Source organism: Stylophora pistillata, chromosome 4 (assembly GCF_964205215.1).
Source record: "Stylophora pistillata chromosome 4, jaStyPist1.2, whole genome shotgun sequence".
Taxonomy (NCBI): domain Eukaryota; kingdom Metazoa; phylum Cnidaria; class Anthozoa; order Scleractinia; family Pocilloporidae; genus Stylophora; species Stylophora pistillata.
The window spans coordinates 36,283,636-36,310,973 of record NC_142522.1 but is presented as its reverse complement, the minus strand read 5'-3'; the positions used below and the strand labels follow the sequence as shown (position 1 = coordinate 36,310,973).

General features: G+C 37.3%; 4 protein-coding genes across 10 annotated transcripts; 2 read left to right on the top strand and 2 right to left on the bottom strand.

Moving 5' to 3' along the window:
* Window positions 1–832: 832 nt before the first annotated feature.
* LOC111328303 (vacuolar protein sorting-associated protein 45) lies at window positions 833–21,794 on the bottom strand. Its single transcript, XM_022932708.2, has 16 exons — window positions 21,564–21,794; window positions 20,837–20,971; window positions 20,441–20,501; window positions 19,378–19,457; window positions 18,306–18,374; window positions 17,443–17,580; window positions 16,750–16,860; window positions 16,016–16,108; window positions 15,620–15,661; window positions 15,407–15,517; window positions 14,679–14,846; window positions 13,490–13,648; window positions 8,501–8,611; window positions 7,842–7,963; window positions 7,030–7,161; window positions 833–3,233 (listed from the first exon to the last, which is right to left on the bottom strand). Exons 1-16 carry the CDS (start codon window positions 21,654–21,656, stop codon window positions 3,125–3,127), a joined length of 1,734 nt encoding a protein of 577 aa, XP_022788443.1. The 5' UTR covers window positions 21,657–21,794; the 3' UTR covers window positions 833–3,124.
* On the top strand, window positions 4,330–12,832 carry LOC111328305 (histamine H2 receptor). Of its 7 annotated transcripts, XM_088756867.1 has the most exons (4): window positions 4,330–4,645; window positions 5,052–5,091; window positions 6,261–6,372; window positions 10,838–12,832. In XM_088756867.1, the coding sequence occupies exon 4, from the start codon at window positions 11,084–11,086 to the stop codon at window positions 12,101–12,103; it is 1,020 nt and encodes a 339-aa protein (XP_088612993.1). In that variant the 5' UTR covers window positions 4,330–4,645; window positions 5,052–5,091; window positions 6,261–6,372; window positions 10,838–11,083; the 3' UTR covers window positions 12,104–12,832. The 7 variants fall into 7 exon arrangements, with proteins under 7 accessions (XP_088612993.1, XP_088612992.1, XP_088612994.1 ...); XM_088756866.1 differs by lacking the exon at window positions 6,261–6,372; XM_088756868.1 differs by lacking the exons at window positions 4,330–4,645; window positions 5,052–5,091 and having other exon boundaries at window positions 5,171–6,372.
* Window positions 21,795–22,041: 247 nt separating the features above from the next.
* LOC111328338 (ER membrane protein complex subunit 2) lies at window positions 22,042–24,089 on the top strand. The gene has a single exon (XM_022932740.2). It carries the CDS (start codon window positions 22,051–22,053, stop codon window positions 22,963–22,965), a length of 915 nt encoding a protein of 304 aa, XP_022788475.2. The 5' UTR covers window positions 22,042–22,050; the 3' UTR covers window positions 22,966–24,089.
* A 1,881-nt stretch (window positions 24,090–25,970) lies between these two features.
* LOC111328325 (uncharacterized) lies at window positions 25,971–26,960 on the bottom strand. The gene has a single exon (XM_022932726.2). The coding sequence runs from the start codon at window positions 26,958–26,960 to the stop codon at window positions 25,971–25,973; it is 990 nt and encodes a 329-aa protein (XP_022788461.2).
* Window positions 26,961–27,338: the final 378 nt, after the last annotated feature.

The window sequence follows — 27,338 nt, the reverse complement described above, 5'->3', positions numbered from 1 at the left end:
CGTTAGGGCAAAAATCTTTTGGCATTTTTATCACATCAAGATTATTTTTCGTGCCAAAGGGCACTTTTTCAAAGATCGCCAATGCTTTTGAAATATATTTGGCTGACAACTAAAATAATGATTTTAACTTTTTACATTTATTTTTAAAACTTTTAAATATTTTAGAAAGCGAGTGTTCAAACTTCCTCCTATTACTTGTCGAAGATCGTTTGTAGAATTGACATTCAACATGTTTTAAAGTCAGGTGTATAAAAATATCTGTTTTTTCCTTTACATGTACCAGAATCATTCTGCATTAATTCCGAGTTAAAAGCCCCAAGCGACGGGCATAAGTATTTTAGTTTGCACCTTTCAGGCTAGTTTGTTTTTAATACCGATCAAAGGCGCCAAAGCGGTCACTCTTCAAGCCAACGCTTACAGCTGAATTTGTCCCTGAAGAAACTTGCTTTCTTCTGTCCAAGGTAAGGTTATGTAGCCATTATGGGAGATCGGCTTTACTTTAGCATGCCTTCTTTGTCCTTTTTCTTTCCTCCTTTTTTATTTGTTGATTCAGTTGTATTCTTTAAAATATGCGACAGCCTCTCGCTTATACAGTTCCAGTTTATCAGATCAATCACTAAACAATTCTGATTCTTTCGACATTTAATTGAAAATTATTCCATGAAAAAAATACGAGAAACTATCGTAGCTCCTTAACCGAATGACGAATAGCATCGAATAACGATAAAATGACATATTCAATTAAATCATTGTTAAACCATCATCACCAAAAAAGTTTTTAAAGGACTGTTCGTGAGTGTCATTCGTACAAAAGCCAGAGAAGAGTCGACTCTGTGCGGGAGCTGTTTATTTAAGAACTGATTGTATAAATTAAACATTTAATACTACCTAAACGCTAGGTTGTAACTTGACTCGCGGAATCAAAGCGAAGCGACGAATGTTTCGAGCTAGAAGCTCACAGTTTCGTGTGCACAGTCATAGTGCACTGCCCAGATTCTTAAAAGCAGCTTTTCGCTGTATGTCACCATTAGAATGTAATTTTTTTTTCCCTTTTCAAACGTTTTGCACTTTATGCTTCAAATTCGTAAGTTTTCAGCTGGAAAGCGAGTCTTCTTTTGTTTCTTTCTCACAACCCAAAGGCTTGTTTTACTTTTAGCTTTAATGTAGCTATATGAAATTAAGAAATACTGCGGAAGCCAGAAATTGTTTCGTTTCGTCGAATTGGTTGAGAGAGGAATTAGGGATTGCAAATCGCTGCATTTTAAAACTAAAGGGTATAGTTATGAGAGGAAGCACATCTGATGACTAATTGAGTTTATGGGATTGTTTTTGATGACTAGGACGTTGAGCAGTTAAGAAGAAAAACCCCGATTGAAAAACGAATTTCTATTTTATATAGTTTCATAAGGTTGGATGGGTGTATCGTCTCTTACCACACCACACCTCAAATTCAGCGTAACTTATGTTAGCTGCCTTGAGTTTCGAATGGAAACCTAAATAACTTGCCTTTGGGGTAATTTCTTGTTGTCGTTTGTTTTGCAGAAGACGGCTAAGAAATTTAATTTTTTTAACACGCACGCAAGTGGGGGTGTAGCTATTGGTTTACTTAAGTTCCTAATTCATACATTCTGACGTGACTTTTCCCTACACGCGTGTTTATGGCGCTTAGGGCTATCACGATTCTTTCTTCCCTTCTAATCTAATAAAAACATCTACTACTTTATTATTTTTAAGAAAACAACAGTAATATCAGAAACAAAAAAATCAGGATTGTTAGAGAGTTTTCATATAAAAATAACAATTTTCGAAATGCAATCGGAAATGATAATTGGGGTCCTTGTAAAGGATGTTTTCATTCTGTTTATCTCTTTACCGATTGGTCACTCTAATTAAAAATGGCCGCTAGTCAGGAAGGTAGTTTGCTTTTTTCCGTTTTAACGCAAATCGTCTGACTGTATATGCTTTATTTGGTCTATTTGAAGTAGCCAAGGGCACAATGGAATTGAGTAAGACTGAGAAATGGCCAGGTTTTTTTTTTTTCAGCCCCTCCGATAGAGAAAGCAACTGTATTTCGTCGAAGGGGATGTGAATGAAATTGAGGAGTGACATGACTACCATTGATATCTCCTCACGTTCGGAAAAAAAATTACTGGAAGTTTGCTGTCACTTTCGTAAACGGATCCTCATTTCATGGTGTCAGTGAGATATTTATTTATGAATTTGATTAAACTTTTCTTAATCACGTATCAAATCTCCTCATAGACGATGCTCTGAAGCTTTGGTGTAAATGAAATACCTCTAAACCTTATACATGGTCAAATGTAGCAGTTCAAATTTGAACAAAAGATACCGAAGGCTGTTAGCATAAATAACTCGGAATTATTCCCCTCTCATCTATCTTCTCAAAATGAAACTGTCCTATTTTCTGCTTTTAAAAAAAATCATATATAATTCTAAGTTATATTTTTTTCTGAAGTATCGGCTTATCTGCCATCATTGCACTTCCTTTTGGTATTAAATTTACTTCACCCAGCAGTACGTCTCTGTTTTGCTTCTCGTGGTCACGCACCATATTTTCGAATCGACTTCTAACGAAAAAGCAACTTGTTTGAAATACAGAATCCAGCTGTTTAACATACAAAATGAGGTTTACCTTAATTTTAGTTACTCTTTTCGGGTTTCAGGTTTTAGTAAAGTACTACTTTGTTATCACTCCACGAATATACACTCAAACACAGGTCGCACGTTTATAAAGAACTGTTCTTTACGTTTTTAGTAAGAACTCAGAAAGCTGGAAAAATAGAATGCGGGAGGCAAGACGTACGGAAATTGAAGCTGAAAGAAACATGAAAGAAAAAGTGCCTTACTTTGTGTTAGTGCTGAGTCAGATTTGGAACACTCGCGACAATCTCTCAACAAGAAAAGATCTGAACTAAATCAATCGCGAGTCGGGCAGATGCCTCTTCACGCGCTTCAGTCTGCTTGCTTGTTTTTACTTTGATTTCTCGTTGGCTCATTGAAATAAAGCTAATTTTTCTGAATAGCTGTTGTGAGTTATGTGTTACATTTTTAGAGACCAAATTTAAACGCCCTTTAACAAGATTTCATACGTTGTCGGGCAACTTCAGAAAAACGAGGAGGAAAATGAAGATCTGTAATGTGCTCCACCAGAGGAAGCCCGGGCTCTAGTAGCAGAGCCTTGGCCAGTGGAATGACTTACTTCTTCAAGGAAACTGTGAAAAAAATCAAAATTAAAAATCAAATGTTAGACGTCTTAACCAAGACATCAAAGCTCTAATTCTATTAGAAGAGAATGAGTGATAAACTTGAAACTCAAAACAGCGAAGTATTCGTAACGTTTTCAGGAAGATGAATTATATAGTCCAGAAAAGCCAGCATAAGTTGCCACTTCAGAATTAATCTTGGCCTCTTTTTCAAAACGAGGCCCAGAGCTCAACTATTCTTGCGAAAATGACTTTAATTTCCACGTATAAATGAAGACGTGTGATCATATGAAAGAATGAGCACCAGAGCTCGCTTTGAAAAAGAGGCTAAAGGTAATTCGGAAAAGGGCTATCAATACGAAACCAAGAATTTGTCATCGAAATATATAACGATAAAATAGTTGTCAAATAATGCCACTAAATTTCAATCTATCCTGTTTGGTTGCTCATCTGCTCATCTGCAGTTTCGTCACTACCTGTAGACGAATTTATTTGTGGTGAAATCATTCCTTAGTTCGGAATAAACAACAACTGACCAAAGTGGAGATGGCTTGCTTTGAATAATTACTTTTGTCACGTTAAACTGGGCCAGCTTCTAAACATAAACGAGTAATAAAATATTGATTTTCTTATGACGTCAGTGACTATTCCTCTCGATCAACATTTGAACAATTTAAAATAAACCCAATACTTTTGACGCAGGCCTATATTTTGTAGTATGAATAAGCAATTATTTACGACAGAAAAAGAAAAAATATGCCAAAAAAAAAAAACAACTTCCTACAACCTTTTTCCATTTTTCTTTCCTTTCTTTGCCTTTTTTCTTATTCCTAATTAACGTAGATTGAGAGAAAAGGCAGGGTGACCATAAAATTTTCCGTCTCTTTCTTCTTTGCTTTGTAATCCAAACTTAGCACGTATGGATATTGTAATGTCATGGCATTATCCAATTAACGTGGTCAAGGTGCAGATAAAAGTGTAAATCAATTTAACGTTATCTCTTCCTTCGAGGCACTAGAGTTACTAACGCCGCAAAGCGAATATATTGTTTGCTGTTGGACAAGTGGGGTTGCCCCTATCACAAACGGATACATTTTTATTACAATATTGAATAGAAGCACGAAATCAGTGACCACGAAATAATTATCAAACTTATCAGCAAGGATAAAGGACAATCCACACGTTTTAAAAACTTTGCATGAATCTTAAATCGAGAAATAACTAAAACAACATCCTCACAATGAAGGTGTCAAAGGGTCTCTACGTGATGCGTGAAGTTTACAGAATGGCGAGCGTGATTCACGAACTTATGAACTAGGGTGGCGTGATTTACCTCCTAAAATATACGTGACTCGTGAATTTTTTCTTTCCTAACGCGAAAACGTCTATACTTTCCTGAAACCTCGCACACAAGAGAAATTGTAAGTTGTTTTTCTTAACCGTTAACGTACACATGATGCGTGAATTTTTATAAAATTCGTACGCGAAACGAGATTAGAACCCTCTTTGTTACCCTTTTTTTTTGGTGCTGAACGTCACACGAACCTCATTTACAAGATGATGCCATGATGCTTTCTTACTTCAATGTATCCATGCAATATAAAATTTCCGTTAAAATCGTTATAGAACCATTGAACGGAAGATACTGGAGGGATCTTACATATTCTGTTGATTTAAACACAATTTAGAATCTACAACAAAATGACAGTTGTGTCATCATTTTCCGGAATGGTGTGAGACATGCACAAACAAGAAGAGTTCGATGTGTACAATGAGTATGTCGCGAGAGGAAACTTAAATATTTACAACCTTCCTTTGGTTTTATAGATCACAGATAGATTTTAACCACAGCTCTTATGTTTTCGAGGTAAGAATCCTTAAATTTTATCAGCTGAGTCAGATAGAGGCCATAAAAGAGAGTAACTTAAGGTTATTCGTTCGTTTAGACACTGACTATTTCAAAAACTTAGTTTGACAAGCGAGCGTGGAAAGGTTGTGAAATGCCTAACGGCAACAAACGTAGAACTGAACTACTATTTCTCCAGAAATTATCCAATTCCCAAATGGCGCAGTTTCTCACAAATATAAAAAGTGGTTCATTTATGCGAAAATCATGCTGATTCCGTGTTTCAATAAGAAGCTTGAACAAACACATAAAGAATAAGTTTTTGCTAAGCATCATTAACACTTTTATATCACTTTCTGAATGGCTCAGATCAAATGAGAGTTGTTGTTTTTTAAGTTTGGAAGGCTAAAATTAAACACAAATTTCCTCGTTAAGTTAAAAAGATGTAGTTATAAGATAGGATGACTAAAGTGCTCATCACCTCCTTCCTTAAAACTGATACATCCATAATTTGGATACAAAAAAAAATTGGTTATAAAGAACATTTTTTTTTTCACGAATGACTTCCTCTTTAGGAAGAGGGCCAGCTAAATCTCAAACAACTGATTCAACATGGATTCTTAACAAACCCATAAAATGGGTAAATAAAACAAATAATAATAACAATATCGTCTAAAGTTTGCCTTTGCATTGTGATCTAACCACCATAAATGTAATAAAAATCACATAAAGCTAGAAAGCCTCTTGGACGCTTTAAGTATCATGATCTGTAAATTTGCGTGAGCTAGTACATATATCTCATAAGACGTTTTGTTGTGTAGTATCGCTGATTCTTTTTACTCGTTGCCTGTATTTTGACTCGCCTAACAACGAGTAAAAATACTCAGCGATACTACACAACAAAACGTCTAATAAAAGATTTATCATCTAACACGCCAAATTGTTATTTCTGTGCGGGAGAATTTCGCAGATATTTCTGGAGTAAAAATATCGCGTGATATTTGTACTCGTCTCGCGCGTGATTTGAACTCTACGAAGCACAGTTGGATAATAATGTATATTAATCGACGTAAGCGAATGTATTCACAGCTGTTTCGACTTCGCATGTATTTATTTTCGCTCTCCGGCGAAAAAAGAAAAAGGTAAAGAAATGCGTCAAAGTCTGACTTTCTCATCTTCGTTGCTCGCAGTCACAAACCAGACGCGACACTCTTATTCTACAAAAATAGTTTGGATCAACTCGGAGATCAAATCATAATAGGCAACACCGTGAACGCAAAGGTGGAGTGCAGCGCTATCGAGGTACGGAAATATCGTACTATTTAAGATTCAGCCATTACATGATTATTATATAAGTATATTATATGATAATAATAGCAAGGCATTTGTGATTCTTAATCATAAGAGTAATGAAAATTATGACTGTAATAGTAACAACAATAGTAATAATATCGATAAAACAGAATAAATTTTAGAGAATAATTTGGATATATCAACAAAGTTGAAATGGTAAATTGGCCACCGTAACGATTACAAAAGCTGACGTTTCGAGCGTTAGCCCTTCGTCGGAGCGACGAAGGGCTAACGCTCGAAACGTCAGCTTTTGTAATCGTTACGGTGGCCAATTTACCATTTCAACTTTGTTGATATATCCAAATTATTTCGTTACTCCCACCGACGCAGCCCCAAACAGTTTCTTTCGAAACTATCAGCCTTTATTCATTTGAATTTTATAGAGATAGTGTCGAGATGGCTTTTCCTTAAATTTGTGCTTTTTGTCGCAGGTAAACACTAAATAGCACTAAGTGCCACCTTTATTTTTGCACTCATCGTCCTGAACGGATTTACCAGAAAAGCCTTTAAAGAAAATTTCAATTGAATCATTCATAGCTTAAGATATAAAAGATGAAATGACAGCGTCAATTATCGGTGTCATATAGAAAGAGAGGGTAAGGGTACCTTTTGCAGTTATGAATTGTGGTTCCACCAAGAACAATTTTCACCCCAGGCAATGTCTTGTTTAAGTTATATACGGCATAAGCCTCTTCGTAAGTTGCTCCACCAACCATAAACAGGATAATTTCTTGAGGCCTTTGAAATAGATAACAATAAAGCCAAATCTATTCAGTAAGAAAGATCGCATATTCGTAGCTCGGTTGGAGAAGAAATACGGAAAATAAAACTTAGTTGGAGTACTGGCATGGAACGAAGAAACTGTTAGCGATAACTCCCGAGGAATCAAATCCTATCCAGCCTACATTTCGTGATCGGATGCTATTCCAACAGTCTTTACGGTACTGGAAAGGAGAGTTTGTTTAACAGTCAAGAGCTTCTTTAGTTGGCGATAAGTTCCTTTAATCTCATTTGTTACTGACTGATTCAGCATCGATAATGTTGGAGAAAAGGATTCAACTTTTGAAACAAACGCTTTAAATAGAAAAACCGAGGACTTATTGTTTTGTTGTCCCGTTTTAAATTAGTGTTTATCAATTCGAAGGTTATAAACACCGTGGTCACTCACCAACCAAAAAAAGGTTTTAGACATCACACTTCAGAGTGATTGGATGTGTTGTGTATGCTTAAACCCAGACAAATAAACTTCTCAATGACCAAATTTACCAAGAATCAATTCTCAGGCAAACGGCGTTGCACTGACTTAAAATTATACCTGTACACGAACTCGGATTTTTCTTGGGGGTTGAAATGTTTAATTTCGAGGCTATTTTAAATAAGAACAAAAATTTGGCACGGGGTCTGTGAGTGGTTCCTACCTGTCTCGCAGCACTGACGAACCAATGTATGGGAACTGCGTGTCCTTTAGCTTTCCTTTGACTAAGTTGTCCAGTGTCTCAGACAACAAAGGAGTGTGCTGTGTGTAGATGTTTTCCACTCCCTGAAAATACAATAGGGTTACCGTTTGCTCTTGTAATTAGGGGAAAATAATCAAAATAACTAACAAAAACAATTCTCACTATGCCAACACCGAGGGATCTACAGAAGGAACCTGGGAACAAAACATAATAAGGAAGCCTTTGAATGCGAGGCTAATAGGGTGGGGGGGGGGGGGTTTAACAACCACCGAAAATTATCATTTCGACGTGATATGTTTCAGTTTAATGAGCACTGTCGAAGAGACCGTGTCGTTTCCCATGAGAAGGAAAATACACCTCAGTAACTCCTCATCCCCGGGGGCTAGGGGACAAAAATTCAACAGTGATCGCACTTGTCACAAAATGAAAATCTCTATTTTTTCCTTTTCCTACTATTCGTTATTGAAAAGCCGCTGTCGGAAACACGTCAAAAATCCAATCAACAATGTCCTTTTTCTTTGATCTTTCGTCGAAACCTTTTCATTACAGTACAAAGCATTGACTTAAATGAATACACTTGAATAGCGCTAGTTTGTCGTCAAAAACACTGAAGGCGTTACCTTTAATCCCTTGAAGAATCTTCTCGTCAATGACAGCGGAGTTTTGTTTTGTCCAAAGAGATCGCTACCCCTGACATTTCTGCCGCCATACTGGATTAGAGCTGTCACCACCTAAAGCATACGAGACAAAACATTTTTGCTAAAACATATATTCGTTTAGGCTTATTTGATCGTTTATCACTTGTGCACTTTATCAGGGCAAATAAAATATATTGTGATTTTGCGTTTTTTTTCTTTCCTCCTTTTATTTTGCATTAAACATTCATAAACTAGTTTTTGTTATCAAGAAAGTAAGATGTCGCGTTGATTGTATTTCGTAACCTTTCTTGTTGCACGTAAGTTTATGAAAAGCGCATCATTCGCGTTTTTATTTTTTTACAAATTTCCTTAAGAAATATGTCGTTTATAGGGTACATTTTGCGGGAAACATTTTTATGACTTTCCATCTCCCTGATTCGTGGACTGTTGTCACTTAGAACCATTTGAGAAACAACCTAATTATACCAAAGACAATAATATCAAACGCATGTCAATAGCTTAGAGGCAAGATGAATGATCTTTGAAGAACACTCTTGTTTCGCTGGTTTGTAAGAGCTATAAAGAGATTCTCTGATTTGGATACAAAGTTGGCCTCATTTCTAGATGTGAAGGTGAGCCGGACATGTCTGCTAAGTTTTTTTATTAATGTCTGTGGAAAGAACAGGATATAGACGGTGATAAGTACGCGGTCTACGCGCTTGAGTCACTGTATTGCGGCATGAGTGACAATTTGGTCCAAGTTCCGGCGTTTTCTCTTTGTGCGACTTCAACATTAACACTATCAGTTCCAGACCGCAATTTCACATCGTTTACTGAAAACTTTTTCTTTTGTTTACTTCTAAGGACTCTGTGAAAGATTACCGTAAAATAGATGATGGGCTTTCAATGTCTCAGGGTTTGTCTTTCTTGGGTTTAAATCCCACACACATCGAGGAATGAAAAATAACTTCAGCAAGGGGTGGTGCCAATATCGCGATAACAATCTCTTCACGATTTCACGTGCAACTTGGAAAATGGTCCATAATTAACATGCAAATAATATCGCTTCCACACAATTAAGCCTAATTCGGGTTTTTGCTGAGGAAATTGTATTGGTTGACGTCACAGTCGCTTAGCTTCCTTTGGCTCGGCAAAAAAATGTGTTAGTTTTACTCTAACCTCTATTCTTCGCTTCTACGAAGAAATTGCACTTTCTTTGTGTACGAAGAAGAAACAGCTCTCTAAAAAAACATGTAATCGCCATCTGTTTACACAAAGAAAATGACTGAAACAGATCAACGCTAACGACAGTAAAAGCCAGCCAGCGTTTTATTCGCATTAAGGACGATTTCAGGTGGGAAAATCGAGACAATTTCTTTCCATCTGCTACGCCTATCAGAGTGTCACAATTATGCTTTATCCATTTGCAATTAATTCCCTATTTCCCTGTAAAGCAAATAACATCCCATTTCATTAAAAGCTTACAGGACGCAAATATCCGCTTACATTGTAAAAAAAAAAAAAAAAAAAAAAGGTCTTCAACTCACGACATCTATTTTGCAAACACCGTTAGTGGTTTATAGATTTGAAAATGCATCAAGAAATTGGGAATCTAAACTGCCCGTAGTAGTCAGTAAATTGATTCTTAAAGCGTACTAGTATTTTAAAGAGCGCATTCGTGAAATCAATTCAGCCGAAGCTTACGTATAGGCACATACTCTTTTAAAAGGGCGAATTACGGAATTTGCATAAAGGTAACAACTCTTCTAGTAATTTCCGGTAATCCTCAATTTGCAAATTACTATATTCGGGAATTTTGACCTCTATAACTTGTAACAAAAAACTTTGGAGAGTCTAATGGCGGCAAGCAAACTGGTAGCGAAACACCACCCCAAATTGCGGTAATTAGCTTTAAAACTCGTTTTGGAGGTGCAAAACAAGATTTCAATTCACGAGTTTGCTGTTTCTACGAAAGCTAATCAGTTTGGTAGGTTGTTCACAACACGATTAAGAGAACATATCGACGAAGTACCTTTATGGTAGGGATAAGGAGGATTACTGATGATCTGAGCACCTTTTTTTTTAAAGGGGAGATTTTATTATTTTTCTCTTAACTTTCAGTAATCTATTTGTGTGAGTACCCTTTCCATTTTCTCCTCGGTCGGTAGGAATTGACTCAAAATTAATAAGAACCTTAATAAGACGTCAACTTCTTCACAAATTTTCCATTTCAATACCGCAATTTTTTTTTTTTAATTGAAAACTTCATTGAACTCTATATAATCAGTTTTTCTATAATCTTTTTTATTTTACTTTTAGTGGAGCGAATTGAACGGGTTACAATTGAGATCTGGAGCCGACAACTTGCAAACCGAAGCAAGACGAAAGTATAAGGACTTTGCTAGCCAGGTCTAGAAGGTAAAGAAAGTGTTTATCAAGTGGAATAGCAAACAGGATTCAGAGCAAGAAAAAAAAGCCAAACAAATCTAGACAGAATTCTGCCGAAGAAGGCACCTGTGCCGAGGCGAAGACAGCTTTTTAAGCGAAGAGAAGAAAGACGACGACATGAAACACACCAATGACAGCAACTCAACCGAGGACAATGAGAAGGAAGTCATATTTATGAGCGACCCAACAGTTGCGTTTGTCATCTACGGACTGCTCTCGTTTTCCATCATCCTTGCAAACAGCCTAATTCTGCTGCTCATCTGGCGCAAACGACGACTCCGCACCACATCCAACATGATTCTTACCAGTCTCGCAGTAAGCGACCTTCTGACAGGTTTGGTAGCGGTACCAATGGTTATTGTCTGCTCAGCCGTTATGAGTTTCGAAGTGTGTCTCCCTATGGATATCTCCAACCGCTTTCTGGCTTTCTCGTCCGTGGGCCACCTTACCTTCTTATCTGTCGACCGTTACATAAGAGTAACCAAGATTCTGCAGTACCCGTCCATCGTAACGGAAGAAAGACTCCGTTTTGTGCTGGCTTCTGTCTGGTTCTTCGCGCTGCTGGCCTCAATGATACAGCTTACCTGGATTCTGCAGCCCACGATACCTGAAGACACAGTGAATCGTTTTGACCTCGGATACGACTTCCTTCACATGGCCGCCCTCGTCGTGGTGCCCTTGCTTGTGACGAGCGCCATTTACACCAAGCTTTTCACTCACCTTCGAAGGCAAGGCAACGAGATCCACAGCGAACTTACCAAACGCTCGGAATCTCAGGTCAACAAAGGCAGACGACAAGTCAACGAGAAAAAAGTCGCATTGATCTTCATCGCCATGATGACAGTGTTCATAGTTGGATTGTTTTTCTATTTTCTCTGGGCACTAATGGAAGACCTGCACGCCATAGGGCAGGATAGTTTGTCTCCAAAAGCAGCTATCGCAATAGTCTCAACTATCATTTTCTTTCGCTTCTTGACAGCGTTGTGCAATCCGCTCCTCTGCACTTTCATGAAGCAGGACTTCCGCGACGCTTTAAAATCTTTGGTAACTGGACTGAGGACCTCGGATACAGTAAGACTGACCAGCTACTCATCAAGAGCTCGTGCAGCAAGTTCAGTTTATAGTAGTAGAGAGTAATTGGATGAAAAGATTTGTTGTGATTTCGAGAATCAAGTTTCGAGATAGAAAAATATATAGAATAAAAAATTAAACACTCATTAGTAAATCGTCTAGGTATTTATGGGTTATGATGGTGAAATGAAGGTGGACGACAAGAACGATCGAACGAAGGTCATGCCGAGCGGTTTGACGGAAAAAGAAAAAAACTTGTATGATGTGGTCAGAGTCTTACGTTTTAGACCACAACAATTATAGGATTAATTCAACGTCACAAACTATAAAAGGATTTTTATGCAAGTCATTCGGCATAATTAACTTTGATAGATTCTTCTGAAATGGAAGGCTTCAGTGTATTAAAAAAAAAAAAAGGAAAACAAAGCAAAAAAAAAAAAAAAAAGAGGGTATTGGGCGCCTTTTCTTGTTCTTTCGATTCCTTCGAAGAAAATAAATCAATTTACCTTAGAAATTTACCCGTTTGTTTTCAAGCCTAAGTGGTATGTGGTTCGCTTCAAGATCAGATAAAATACCATGTCAACACGCGGCTGACGAAGATTACATGTAAACTTTACTGGTTGTATTTAAAAAAAATTATTTACTAAGCTTTAGGAATTGAACTGAACAATGTGAATCGATCCTTGTGGAAGGCAAAACAGTGTTAAACGCGTCCCATGTAACATGTCAAAAGGATATCAAAATTGTTGAAAAGGCAAATGAAAGAAAGTCATCAATAAAGATATAAACTAAAAAGCTGAGTACACGTGATTCTACCGAATGCTGTTAACTTTGAAGCTGCTTCTAGAGCATAAGCTACTTAATCCGTTCACCAGCTCTTTTTACAAGAATAATACGGCCTTTTTTTCTGGGAGAGAGGCTAAGAGGCGTTGATAAGAATAGAGGCGAGGAAACACATTTTTCTTACAGTATTGTATCACAGAAGCATTGGTTAGAGAGCGATCTGATGATCTACTAAATCTGGTATTCGCTTAAAATTTTGTTGGGCTAAACCAGAAAGATGTTCACTTAAATTCTTGCTCGAAGGGGTCCACCATAATGGTTCGTGTGCGGCCATTTGTAAACAGAGCTCTTTGTTCAATATTGTTATAAATTTATTTATGTGCTATGTTGCAGTGGAATTTGATGATGTGCGCTTACAATTTTGGTTTAGATTTTTTTGCAAATTGAATACAATACAACACCAAACTTACTGTAGTTGCGTTCTAAAAATATCTAAAAAACTACACGCTCTCACATACAAAAGACGGATAGCGCCTCCTTACTCAAAGAACGTCACGATCGAATTTGCTTAGACAATTCAATTACGTCAAACGAAAATTTAAATCTAGAAGATCTGGAAACCGTTCTCTTGTAGCTGTTAGGAAACCATACAGCTCTAAGTCTACGCACCTTCTTTAGAGGCTCGCTAACCCCTCTTCTTGACAACATGTTCAACAGGCCACCCACGTCATTGCTGCTATGTTTTTCGTAACGAAGCGCGTACAGGGACACCATCCTTATCATGTCCAGCTCAGACACATTCTCGTTGGCCAGTTGGCGACGGACATTCTGAAGAAATTTAAAATAAGATGAACTGAAAATTTAACTAGCAAAAAAGAAACTTTTCCACACTTTTATCAAGGAAGATTTCTAGAATAGTACTATTATGTTTCTCAAGTAAATCACTCAAACCTAATCATAACTCTTTACATATTAACATCAGTATGTATATTCTCCATACTGTTCTCAATATATTTCCTGAGGTGCTGACAAGGAGAATCTATTTCACAATTGAGAGCTTCTCTATCTGGTGATCATTTCCTCTTTTCTCGTGGCCTTAATGTGTGATTCAGGGGTGATACTGTATGGAGGAATTAGATATACTAATCACTCTTGGGGGTTAAACGTTTAACACCGACAAAGAGTTTATCTATTTAATCACTTTCACCAGAGTGTGGTGAGGGTCGCACAACAGAGCGAGGCTCCAAAATACAGGTAAGTGCGCCCAATATCCCACCCATCCCACCCCACAGTAATCTCGTGTGTGGGAAATTAACGTCTCCTACCCCTAACCCTGCAGGAGACGAGACCTCCATTTATTCGTCCCTATCCGAGAAGACTAGAATATCTAACCACTTCTTGATGTTAAAGAAAGGCAGCAAATTCTTCTCAATTATTTTAAGACCATGAGTGTTGGTCCGGCTGGGGCTCGAACCCTCGACCTCCCGCACAACAATCCAATGCTCTTTCCATTGAGCTAACCGGGAGGCGGTTACAGCTATTGAGTGAACAGTTTAACTTTGCCCACTTCCTTCCGATGACATCTATTTCTATGGTTACGTTCGAAAAGGGTTATTTCTCGTAAATTTCACCAAAAAAGAGCCTTTTAAAAATCCTCGAATTATCCACCTTTCATCTGTAACTCTGTCTCACCTCGTTACAAAACATCTACCTTAGCATTTCGCATTTCGATTGACACATCATTACATGCTCTTGTGGGTTCGCCAATATTTCTATAACATTTCGTTACGATAATTATAAGAAATATATCTGGGTAATCGAAAACTTGGCGACTCCCCTAATTAACAAGGTTCTGTACCTGCAAGGCAGATGAATGGTCGCTCTGACAGGCGAGATCTTGTTCCACTTCAGAAACGTCCAAAAGTGACTTGTCTTGAACCAAACGAGACAACTCACCAACAATAGTAACATGCTTTGACACTGTTCCCGACATCTTTTTGAACTGAGGATAATTCTCCACAAAAGCCTGTTGGAAAAATACACATTCAAAACCAAACAGATACCGAGTACATCTAGTTGCAACGAAAAAACATGACACACTATAGCCACATTTATTCAGCACGTTTCTCATGACAAATGATATAAACAATTAGCCAGGACGGCTTGTCAGTTACACGAGAATATGAGCTGATTTTGTCTTGCTTGTCAATGTTGTCAAGGAAAATTCTTGCAGAATTGTCCTTTAACCCTTCAAAATTCCCTTGCAAATTGTCGTTGTCAAGTCATCTACACTTAAAATTTTGTGATCGAGAAGTTATTCCTTCACAAGTCTCGTAATAAAAGAAAACATTTCATAAAATTATGCTTTTCGCAAAACTACGAAAGAAAAAATGTCACGAAAAATAATGTCGGTGTAAATAGGGAGAGCATAGAGTTACTTCGAAAGACGCTGCCCGACATCAGTAGTGCAAGAAGATGACATTTTGGGCAATGGTACTTTAAAGCTGTTTGACCAAAGTTCTTGTTGCTTTATCACAAGGACTTTCAGGACACTCTTTGATTTTTTTAGGATATATTTTGACTCACCTTCATATCGGTGATGGACTCTAGACGCTGGTTGCTCTTCACGTTCTGTTGAAACTCTGTCATCAGTGTTTTAATGTTCTGGCCAATTTCTCCAAAATTGAGATACATGTTCTGATTAAAATAAAAAAGAAAAGAAAATTTGTGCTTATGAAATGATTTTTTTCTGAGTTTTTTGCTTTTAACACCATCAATACTCAGGAATTAAAAGCTTACCCGTTGATAAAACTCGTCGTGTTCAGCTGATAAAACGACTTCCTGTTACAAAATAATTGTGAAGAACATCATTAAAATGAAACCTGGTCCTGGTTCGACTGAGCACAAGCAGAATTGTGCATTCTTAGCTAGTGAGGATCTTAACTCTCCCCATGCCTCTCTCAACTCAGGGGCCAGGGTACGTAAATATACCAGCAAATTATGGGCGTAACCTTCGATGCCCAGAAGAAGGTTCCAGTTCAAAGCCTTAACGCTGATTCATATATAATTCATGCTGCGGAAAGATAAAATGTCTAGGGCTCTGTGTAAGTCTACAGTGTGCCTTCGAATGACGAACAAGGCCAGGATAATTTAAATGAGCTTTTTCCCGTACAGCAGAAGCGTGAATTTTGATACCTGAAGTTCTTTGGTAATGCCAGGACACCTCGACAGATCTACTCTGTTATTTCTCAAACCAATGAGCTCATGTACCATTGCCTGATAAGTCCACTGGAAATTAAATGGGAAAAAGATTATCGACCGCTGTAGATTCTAGTTAGTCAATATTCCTGACTTTAAATCAGGCAGACACTCATCAACCAAACGGCAGAACGAGAAACTATAATTTGGTTTAATAAACTGAGTTTATGATGTAAATTGGCCACTGTAAAGGGTTTTTAAAGCTGATGTTCCGGGCGTTAGCCCATCGTCAGAGCAAATAAAAATCACAAGAGGCAAGGATGAATGGTTACAAAACACAAGAGGCAAGGATGAATGGTTACAAAACACAAGAGGGAAGGATGAATGGTTACAAAACACAAGAGGTAAGGATGAATGGTTACAAAACAACTCTCAAAAATCTGGTCTCTGAATTGTGATGCATCGAGCATGTTGTTTGTCTGCCATCTTCAGCGATGTATTGACCGTTCAAGACCGCGACAAAGGCGTGCACAAAGTACTCAGAGTAATCATGTGAGGCAAGATAAAAATCTGCAAAATGCACGTAGTACTACGAACTCTCTTTCTCCAAGAGATGAGATCTGTGCACCAAAAAGGGAAATTAGCTCGTGGTCCAGTCCAGTGATTTTGCTCTACTAATTTTACACACTGCCTTCACTCAAAGGGATTGAGACAAGATTGTAAATACTCACTTGATTTAGTAGAGGCGTGACTGGATCATCTCGTCTGTCTAAAATCAACAGTACGGGAGGAACATCTGTTCTTCTGAAGTCAAACAGCGAAGCCTCCTCATTTATCTTGTGCTAAATTAAAAAAAAACAAACAAACAAACAAACAAACAAACAATCAAAAACAAAAAGATCTAGTCAGTTTCATCTGAGGCTTACACACACACATGCACACGCACACGCACATATGCACACACACACACGCACACACACACACACACACACACACACACACACACACACTTGAACTGGAAATAAAACACACACACACCAAAGGAAAAAAAAAAAAAAAAACTCAAAAAGATACACAAGAAAAGAAAGGAAAGATGTTCAATGGAAAGGAAAAAAAGCTGTAGGGTTTCTGAGTTTATGCAACATGTTGTACTACTGGTTCAATTTGGTTCAATTTTGCTCGGTTTGAAAGTAGCAATAAAGATTTGTGTAACCCTCTCCTTTCAAGAAAAGGTGATCATTTGTTATTAAAACTATTGACAAACTGTCTCTCGACTGCAGTAAGGCACAGGAGAGGAACCCCAGCAAATAGGAAAAAAGGAGAAAACCATCTATGGCCCAATCCACATGAACCGTGAAGTTGGATATGTTATACTTGTGATAAATAGTGATCTAATCAAACAAATGTTTGATTAAAGTTCTGACCTTAATAATTTCAGCGAGTCTCCTTGCCATCTCAGAGGATTGCTGATATCGTATCAAAGGGCATTTCTTCAATGATAACAAAACAGCCAGAATACCCTGGCAGGAGCGATCTAATGCCTCACCATCCCATGATCCACCCTTCAAGAAAAAAATTGTAATCATATAATGATAAGTAAAATCTTGTATCAGAATTCAACTCAGAATTGCATCACTGAATAGAATCTTGCATTCTGATTGGTTAACAAAGTGAGGAATTTAGTGTGGAATTGCGACTTGAAAACAAGGCTAAGTGATATTGTTTTGCATCTACATTATACATAACAACTATAAGTAGTGCTGTTTTCTTTTTTTTTTTCTTGTTTTTATTCAATTATGTGATTCAAGGAAAAGCCATCACTTGACTCGTGAATTCCACGTTAAATTGCACTTGAATCCTGTTATCGCACTTTTCCCATGCAATTTAATGCGGATTTCCCTCATCAAGTAATGAATTTTCCTAGTATATAACATTGCTAATCACTTATGTGCCGTATTTTAGAGAAAAAGATGCACATGGTTTTGCTTAGTTCATCATGTTTTTGTAAAATACTTTAAGTTTTGAAATTAAACCTTACAGTTTGAAAAATGAAAAAAAAAAAAAAAAAAAAGTAAGGACTTAATTATTACTGGACATTCACATTGATAAAAAAATTAGTTTTGTGCTACTCACAATGAATGAGAATTAAATCCACTCAGAGTAATTGAATTATTAAATTTTATTGCCCATAGCATGTTACAAATGATCTGCCTTTTCGATTTCATCTACACATTATAATTGTAAAATAGTGATATAATAATATAATATCAAATAAGAAAACACTCACCCGCGAACAACTTGGAAGGTTTAGTGAAAACACATGTGGACTAACAGCAAAATAGTCAGAGTAAAATTCCTGCCAAAAATGAAAAAAAATAAATAAATAAATAAATAAATAAATTAGTTCCACTCTTCAAAGAGGATACAATAAAAATTATTCGTCCTTATCCGAGAAGGATAGGGGAATGAATAGGGAAGAAGGATAGGGGATGAGTAGGGAAGAAAAGCTACCATTAAAGGTGGAATCTTCTATGGGCACTAAAATAGACACAACATCTTTTAACTATTTTACTGTTACCAACCACAACTCAAACTGAAAAGTACATGTGCATTTAAGCCTCTAGAATAAAAACACAATATGGAGGACAAAATTAATAGTGAGTTAACAAGACCCATTTTACATAGAGAGATCCATATTTAAGCCTTGCTTGAATCATATAGAACTACTGAGAATGAATGCATTTTCCCATAGAGAATGTTCAAATCAAGATGCATAAACACAGGACTCAAGAAAAACGCCCAATTACATGTAGGTTACTGGTTATGGGTTTCCATAGAAACAGTCTCCCGGTTAGCTCAATTGGTTAGAGTGCTGGACTGTTGTGCGGGAGGTCGAGGTCAACGGTTTGAGCCCCGGCTGGACCAACACTCAAGGTCTCCAAATAACTGAGGAGAATGCACTACCTTTCTATAATATCAAGAAATGGATAGACATTCTAGTCTTCTCGGATAAGGACGAATAAACTGTAGGTCCCGTCTCCTGCATCTATTAATTAGTTAATTTGATTAGGCAGGGGACGTTAAAGAACCCACTCACAAGATTACTGTGATGTGGTCTGGCCTGTTTACTGGAAATTGAGGGAGGGGGCATTTTCAAATAAGTTTCCTTCGATTGTTTGTAAACTGATGATGCAGTCCGGCCAAAGTCCCCCGAAAAGTGTTGTGATGTGCATTTGATCATATCCACATGTTAATTTGCACAATATAAATATTAAGTTATTATTATTACAGTAACTATTATTGTTAAATGCGTTTAAACCATTTATTATCATCAATGATAAGGTTCTAATAATTATTACCTGGACCTCCCTTACAACTTCATGATCATCTGCTTCTGCAATTGCTCTGATACTGGGCTTGCCAATAAAATTGGAAAAGTCTGAAACAATAGGATAACCAGTACTTAAACTTAGAGAAGTCTAAAGAAGGATGATTTTCTTCATGAGACAAAGAAAAAATATAAGCCCCAGTGAGGAATGGGACTTTAAATAAATCAATCCAAAAGGTCTGGCATGCCAAACTGTAAGTGACAATAAATTACAGGAAAATTAAAGAGGAAAGAAAAAAAGTGTAAGTTTATGACTGAAATCAATTTTATTACTTTCTGCAATGCAAAACAGAACATTCTTTACTTTAATAAAATCTTCACAAGATAAATCAGTCACTGTGTTAATTAACCCATCGACGTCCAGTGCGCCCATAAGCACCCATGTGGAACCACACCCTTTCTACACCTTGTGACATCATCACTTTTAACCCTGGAGCACGACTTTGACCATGTACTTAAACAGGTTGAAAATATCTTACAAACGATACCAGAATGAGCGCAATTGAGTGAAGGAGATTGGAGAAATAGCCAAAAAACCATGTAACTTTGACCTGAAAATCTGCACGAAAATCTTGTTCCATTACCTACCTACCTTTCTGAGCATGTGGTTTGAAAATGAGTAGTTTCCTAAAAAATTTCTACACCAAAATGAAGCCTACTAAATTTCCAGCAAGTGAGGAGAAACTTCAGGCAAGGAAAGGGGAAAAAAAGGGTAAGAGAAAGAGAGAAAAGCGAAATTTTGCTTTCTGAGCCTGCCCGAGATTTTCAGGCCACCATTTTGCATTTGGATCGAAAGGCCGTCGAGTATACAAGCTGTGAATGGGTTTGTGGTAAGTTTGAGCTTTTAAAACCACAAAAGTGACCCGAAATCTGCTCGACTAGCTTCAAAACACAATTTTTCACAAAAGCTGCAGCTATTAATGGGTTAACAACAATTTACAGTTAGAGAAGAATTCCTTACAGGACTCCTCAGAACTCTATTTTATTTTACAAAACTGAGCGATACACTGTGTAAGATGTTAAGAAATACTCACATAGGTAATAAGTTCCATATTTTGGATTTTTTAGCTCACTGCAAAGGTGCTCCACATTCTCCTTGTAAATAATAAATAATAAAAGAACATCAGGTTGTTATTCAACTGTAGATAAAAGATGAGATCCTTTCGTTCTTGTCACTACGTGTACTGGCAACATTTTGATAAATGCTATTTTTCTCTTCGGCAAAGAACTGTAAACATCCAAGAAAAGACAATTGTTGGAAAAATTTCGAAAGGAATATATTTGTTCCATCCTTATGGCAAATCAAAATGTGCTGAGTTTTTCAAAACTAACATGTCCTGTTATCACTCAGTTATTTTTTAACTTTTATCAAGTTTCCATCAACTTAGAATATATTTTTTTATAATTAGAGGTCTTTTTCTACACTGTACCTTTGTTGGTCTCAAGAAGCAAATGGCCTTTAAATGTTTCATTGTTTCACGTCCACTGGTGTCAATTCTTTCAAAAAGATAAACCTCTTTTTGTAGCACCTCACTCTGACTGTACACCATACTCACCACACCTGTCTAGTAAAAACAAAACAAACAAAACAAACAAACCCTTTGCATCTGAATTTTTGTCTTTTCAGGGCAAGAAACAGCTGTAGCTCACAAAAACAGAAATTAAAAAACAGAATCAGACATAACATCGACATTATTCACGCTGTTTTTATTTCACTCAACCGTTGGGATTCCTGATAGAGAGCCAAAAAGTAACTTGCTCACTGAAACTGACTTTCAAACACTTTCAAAGCTAAACATTCGTAGTGATGTTTCGCTTCCTTGGTGCTATGAAAGTTAAGCTGGATTTAGATTTACAGGAATTATCGACAGAGCATCATACGCTGCGAGTAAATAAAATTTATCCACGATAAAATTTTGAAGTATAAGATTGTTTCGTGTGGTTCGACAGATTTCCAAATTTCCAAATACTAACGAATTAGGCTTGTTAAGGTAATCATGGCTACTTAAAAGAAAGGTATGCAAAGTTTGGATAAGAAACTTCCAATTATATGAAATTCAGGAATAAGAGAAAAAAGAGAAAGGGAAAAACATGTAAATTCTACAGGGCCATGCAAGCCTCTCATCCAGCTCAGCTGGAATATAATTTGCCGCTTACTGTTTCCTTGTCCATAAGAAGAACTTTCATTCCTTGCCCACTATCAACGATCATCTTTGTGACGTACTGCTTGACTGCCAAAATGACATTCATGATTTTCCCTTAAAAGGTTCGCTGTGTAGTATCTGATGTGAAAATATTAACAGCAATCGTTGAAGACATCGATCGCTTTCGACCTTCAAGTCAAACAGCTGAAGACGCCATCTTTATTTTACAGTTTAGTACCAGTCTCTCTCGTCTAAGAAAGCACCAGGCCATTTAATTATGTCAGGGGAAGGGGCAGAGAGGTAACTACGTTTTGGGCGTATAGAAATAAACTTTAACCTTCAAATAAAGCACATTTGAAAACGTTCTGATTGTTATATCTAAGTTTTTCCGGTTCAATTTATGACTTTTGCCTTTGTTCTTTCCAAAATATTTAAAGCGATGAACAAAAGATTTCCCCTCCCTACCCTGGATAAAAACGAAAAGCGTCACCTGCTCTTATATGTTCAAGATGGCGGACGAAGTAGTCGACCTTGAAGTCGCTAGGCAAAAAATGAGACAATGGCGCGATGAGCCTCTTCGAAACAGTGAAGAGGTCACTGAACTTGGTGAATGCCTTATTTTAGAGCATGGAAACAAACTTGGAGACGAACTTTGGACGATTTACGAGCAAGTATTCTTGGCTTCCATCGACTGTCGTAAAATGGATTTGGCGACCATGTGTTTAAGGGAACTCAAATCACAATTTCCGAACAGCATTCGAGTGCAAAAACTCAATGCAATGCGGCTGGAATCGATTGATAAGTACGACGAAGCCGAACAGATCTACGAGAAGATTCTGGAGGCTGAACCGGCGAATGGTGGAGTCCGTAAAAGGCTGATCGCCATCCTTAAGGCAGAGAACAAGGTCGGAGAAGCAATTAAAGAGCTGAACGACTATTTAAAGAAATTCATGAGTGATCAAGAGGCGTGGAATGAGTTGGCTGAACTCTACATTTCACAGCAAGATTACAAAAAGGCAAAGTTCTGCATGGAAGAATTGATCTTAATAAATCCTCACAACCATCTGTTCCATCAGAGGCATGCCGAAATCCTGTATACCCTTGGAGGAAACGAAAACGTTGAAAAGGCAAGGAAATTCTTCGCACAGGCTCTCAAACTCGATAATAACAACATGAGGGCTCTTTTTGGCTTTTTCATGGCCTCTGCTCATCTGGCAAATGCCTCCAAAGATGCCAAGGCCAAGAAGGAAAATTCTAAATATGCAGCCTGGGCTGCAACCCAGATAAATGAGAGGTATCACATTGTGAACCAAACCCAGGAAGAGAAGGGTTTATCAGAACTAGAGAACATGTTAGACTCTCTTCAGATTGCCATTCCTCAGAATATTTCTTCACAGCGATTTGGTGACAATTAGATTTTCTGAGGCAGATACATTTTAGTGTACATGTACATTTGCCTGTAAACGTAGATTAAAATGTACCAACCTGAGGAGCACAAGGCTTAATTTTGTTCTTTTACAGAATTTGTTTGATTGTTTGGCTTGAAAATCTTAAAACTGGGTGTTAAAGGCCCATTTGAAGGAGCTGTATTGTAGATTGTAGAATTTAGCTCCCAATGTAAAATCTTCAGAGGCCGTTTCTTGAAAGTCCTGGTAACTTATTAACAGGCTCAATATCATTTTTTTAAAATCAAAATTTGAAGGATAGAAAAGCAGGTTCTGGCACCTAAACCAGTCCATTTTATTCCTTTAGCTGATAGTTTTAGTGTATTGTTTTCAAAACTTTTGAAATCCCCATCCTGAATGAAAACAGAGCAGCTTTACTGGCCCATTCAGTTAGCAGGACTTTTGAGAAATTGACCCCTAATCCAGTACTGTAATTTTCATCCTTTGTCAATTTTTACTATATCCTTTATCATTCTCCTTTATATTTTGTAAATTTAGGCCCTTTTCAGGGTTGTTATTAGAAAATGCCATAGGGGTATGATCTGAACTGAGTAGATAGTTGAGTTTGTTTATGCTGGCATAGCAAGCATGATATGTTGCTTTGCCACATGCCTTTGTGAAGGGAGTGGGAGTCTGGAAACATGCTCCCATGCTTGGTGAGGTCGAAAATTTAAGATACACAAACAATAATGCAACAGTGCATGTAGTTCTTTTAAACATGTCCAGTGTGATTTGATTAAATACTTTAACCCATATTACCTGCACATGTATGCACAGAGAGCTTATTTACAAGCTGAGTTATGTGGATGTAAAAGCCTTTTCTTTGCCTTATCAAATAACTGGGTTCCCTATATATCACTTCAGTACAAATTCTAGGTTGTTTTTCCAAGTTTTTACATTTGAGTACTATAGGTTAGATAGGAGCCTGTTGTATTACAATTATAAATAATGTTAGACATTGTAAGAAAACATAGGAAACTTAAACTGTGCATGTGCATCCATCGAATTTTTGCATTGAAACAGTAAGAAGAACATAAGTGCCCTACAAGTGTGCATGTAATAAAGAGAGGATATGCATTCACGAATTTGCTAGATACTGCAATAAGTCTTCTTTATTTATTTTTTGTGATAGGATAAACGACTGTCAATCTAAAACTGTCTAACGTTGTTCATAGAAATTGTGTCCGTAGCCTTATTGCACTCCCAAAGAAAAGTGAAGAAGGGATGGGATTGGCGTGGGAAATCATGTTTTGAAACCTTGACTATAATTATTTTTAAATAAGGTTTGGATTGCCTTAAAAGGCAATCCATTGATGCGCTTACATTGTTTAAGACGAAGAGAAGCTACGAATTATAGCGTAATGACTTTACAGAACCGCATCTGGTATATTTACACAATATTTCGTGTGTTTGGGTAAACTCCTTTCGTATTTTTTCATTCCTGTCCCATTGCAAATTTAAACCTTTAATAACCAATTTTCTCGTGCTTTCAAATCAGCGTTCGGTCAGTTTTTCAGCTTGCACAATACAATACAATACAAAGACTTTATTTAAACACGATAATTGTTAGAGCGACTACACGCTTATGGGGTCGTAAGTAAAATGGAATAAAATTAAATGCAGTAAAATAAAATAATTAAAGTAGCCTGTCAAAATTAGAAGATCTAAAAATATTTAAAATTGGGATCCTTAAAGTTCACTGTCTGTGAAGAAATAGAGTTAAAGTTCAAATTTAAAAGTGCCTTTGATTTGTAAGCTAACGAGGAGAGCTGCTTAATGGTTATATTTCTTGGATTTGATTCTTGGAGAAGTGTGTTAAAAACGATAGGTCCTCTTCTGGTAAAACTGTTTTTCATGTAATATGTATTGAATTTTGGTACTTTTATGTTGGCATTACTTCTTAGATTTTTCTTAGTATTCACGTCAACTTCTTCGGTGGTATCTAAGATGGATATAGGTAAAGTCTTCCTATCTATTTTGAACATCAGTTTAGCCAAATCAACTTTATATGTGGTTTCAATGGAAGACCATCGAGCCTTGCTTAGTACTTCAGACTTGGGCATATCCCATGACCTGTTAAAAATTAATTTTGCCGCTCTACAATGTAAAGACTCTAATGCAATCAGGCCCTCCTTAGTAGTGAGGCCGCCCCAGACAGTGATACCATATATAATTGATGGGTAGATTACTTTGAAGTATAAGTCCAGTAGCATGGGTCTTGGTAAAAACAAGCTGCGCTTCAGCATGTTAAGCTTATTTGCAAAGCTGATCTTTAATGCTTTGACATGGTAGTCCCAGTTAAGTCCATTATCAATATAGACTTCATGCAGCCTGGTGTGTTAAACCCATCTTATACAATGATTCATCAGTATTAATGACTGTAGTGGACCGGTGAAGTTTCCTCGATGAATTAGCATGCCTTCGCATTTCTTGGGGTGAGGCAATAGTTGATTTCTTAAGCACCATAGCTCCAGTTCCTTGATAGCAGCATTCAGTTTGGCAATAACAATGTCTACGGTGTCTCCGATACAGAACAGGGTGGTATCATCTGCATACATAAAAACAGTTGCATTTGTTATATTATCAGGTAGATCATTTGTGTAAAGTGCAAACAAGGTTGGACCGTGGACTGATCCCTGTGGAACGCCCATATTAACGCGAGCAAAATCAGAGGCTGCGCCGTCAATGACTGTGAACTGTCGCCTCCCCTTTAAGTAGCTGTGAAGCCAAGCAGCCAGGTTGCCCTTGATCCCAAAGTCAATCTCGAGTTTATTCAGCAATATTTTATGCGATACACAGTCAAAGGCCTTTTGAAAATCGACAGAAACCACGCCGACAACTTTATTGTTATCAACTGCTTGTCTCCATTGCTCTGTCAACTTTATAAGCATTAATTCAGTAGAAAAGCCTTTCCTATAAGCCCATTGGTTTTTAGTGACTAAACTGTGCTCGTAGAATGTATGGTTGACGATTTTTTAAGAGACCGCTGACTCAAGGATCTTGCTGGGTATACTGAGAATAGAAATTGGCCGATAGTTGCCCATGTCGCTCTCATCGTCCTTTTTGTGGATAGGGCTCAGCCTTGCCACTTTCCATTGTTCAAACACGTAGCCAGATCTTAAACTTTCACAATAAATATGGTATAATGGATGGACCAACGCACTCCCGGCAGTTTTTAGAGTTCTGGAAGAAATCTTGTCGGGACCGGTAGCTTTATTCCATTTAAGATCTGATAAATACTTTTCAATTTCGGATTTTGATAAAATAATGTCTTTGATAGTAGGAACAGCCTTTAATGTTGTGGCAGCTTTTACTTTTGTGAATGAAAAGTTCCTTGTTAGATTAATTCCTATATTAGAAAAGAAAGAATTCATCAGATTTGATTTTTCCTTACTATCGACTGCCAGAGAACCATCTTCCCTCTTCAAGGGTCCAATAGCCTTTCTGAGTTTTGGTGCAGTGGCATTGCGAAGAAGATTCCAATACTCCGCAGAGGTTTTTATTTCAAGTAGTTGGTACTTGAAATGTTTAGTTTTCGCCCGACGTACGTCCGTGGTGATTTCATTCCGTAATCTTTTGTATTCCTTCCATTTGACCGGATCTTTTGTGCGAGTGGCTACTTTGAATAATTTAAACCGTTTGTTCATCTTTAATCGTATTTCGCTGTTAATCCATAGTGAACTGACGCTGCGAACCTTGACGTATTTATAAGGGGGGTGGACATCGCAAACATCGTTGAACAAAAGATTCCAGCCCCAAAGGACGTCGTCTTTGTCTTCGAATATATCCAGTACGTGAAAAGGTATACGTTCGATATCTTTCTTGAAATCTTGAATGCTGAATCTCTTGAAGTTTCTTGAGCGGACAATCTTCGGAGGGGGTCTTTTGGATTTCAACTTCAAAGTGGCGTAAACTAAACTGTGATCAGATATGCCCAATGGCAGCACGTTGCATTGACGAACCATGTTTGCTTTAGTTGTAACAATAAGGTCAATTAGGTACTCCGTTGTAGATGTTATTCTAGATGGTTGAGAGATAATGTTTTGCATATTAAAGTCTTCAAACGTCTCTATAAGCTTCTTCGTTTTGCCCAAAGTAGGCATGCCATCAGGGTCCCTATTTAATAAAAAACAGTTAAAATCACCGAGTATAAAGATGCTGTCAGTTTCAAGCACAATTAGTTTCTCCTTCTAAACACTGACAATAATTCGGTTTGTCAAACAGTCAATCACTCAGGCAGTTTGACTTCACCCTATTTTCTTTTTACCTAGTTTGTAGTTAGCGTAAAAACCAACAGAATTATAAACAATTTTTATAGAAGGTACCGCGCGTGACCGCACATG

Coding starts and splice junctions, on each gene's coding strand:
- LOC111328303 (XM_022932708.2), bottom strand. CDS start 21,656: ATGAATGTCATTTTGGCAGTCAAGCAGTACGTCACAAAGATGATCGTT. Junction 20,972..21,563: donor TTCTTATGGACAAGGAAACA/GTAAGCGGCAAA, acceptor TGTTTTTACTAG/ACAGGTGTGGTGAGTATGGT. Junction 18,375..19,377: donor AAGTTGTAAGGGAGGTCCAG/GTAATAATTATT, acceptor CATTTTTGGCAG/GAATTTTACTCTGACTATTT.
- LOC111328338 (XM_022932740.2), top strand. CDS start 22,051: ATGTTCAAGATGGCGGACGAAGTAGTCGACCTTGAAGTCGCTAGGCAA.
- LOC111328325 (XM_022932726.2), bottom strand. CDS start 26,960: ATGGTTCGTCAATGCAACGTGCTGCCATTGGGCATATCTGATCACAGT.
- LOC111328305 (XM_088756866.1), top strand. CDS start 11,084: ATGAAACACACCAATGACAGCAACTCAACCGAGGACAATGAGAAGGAA.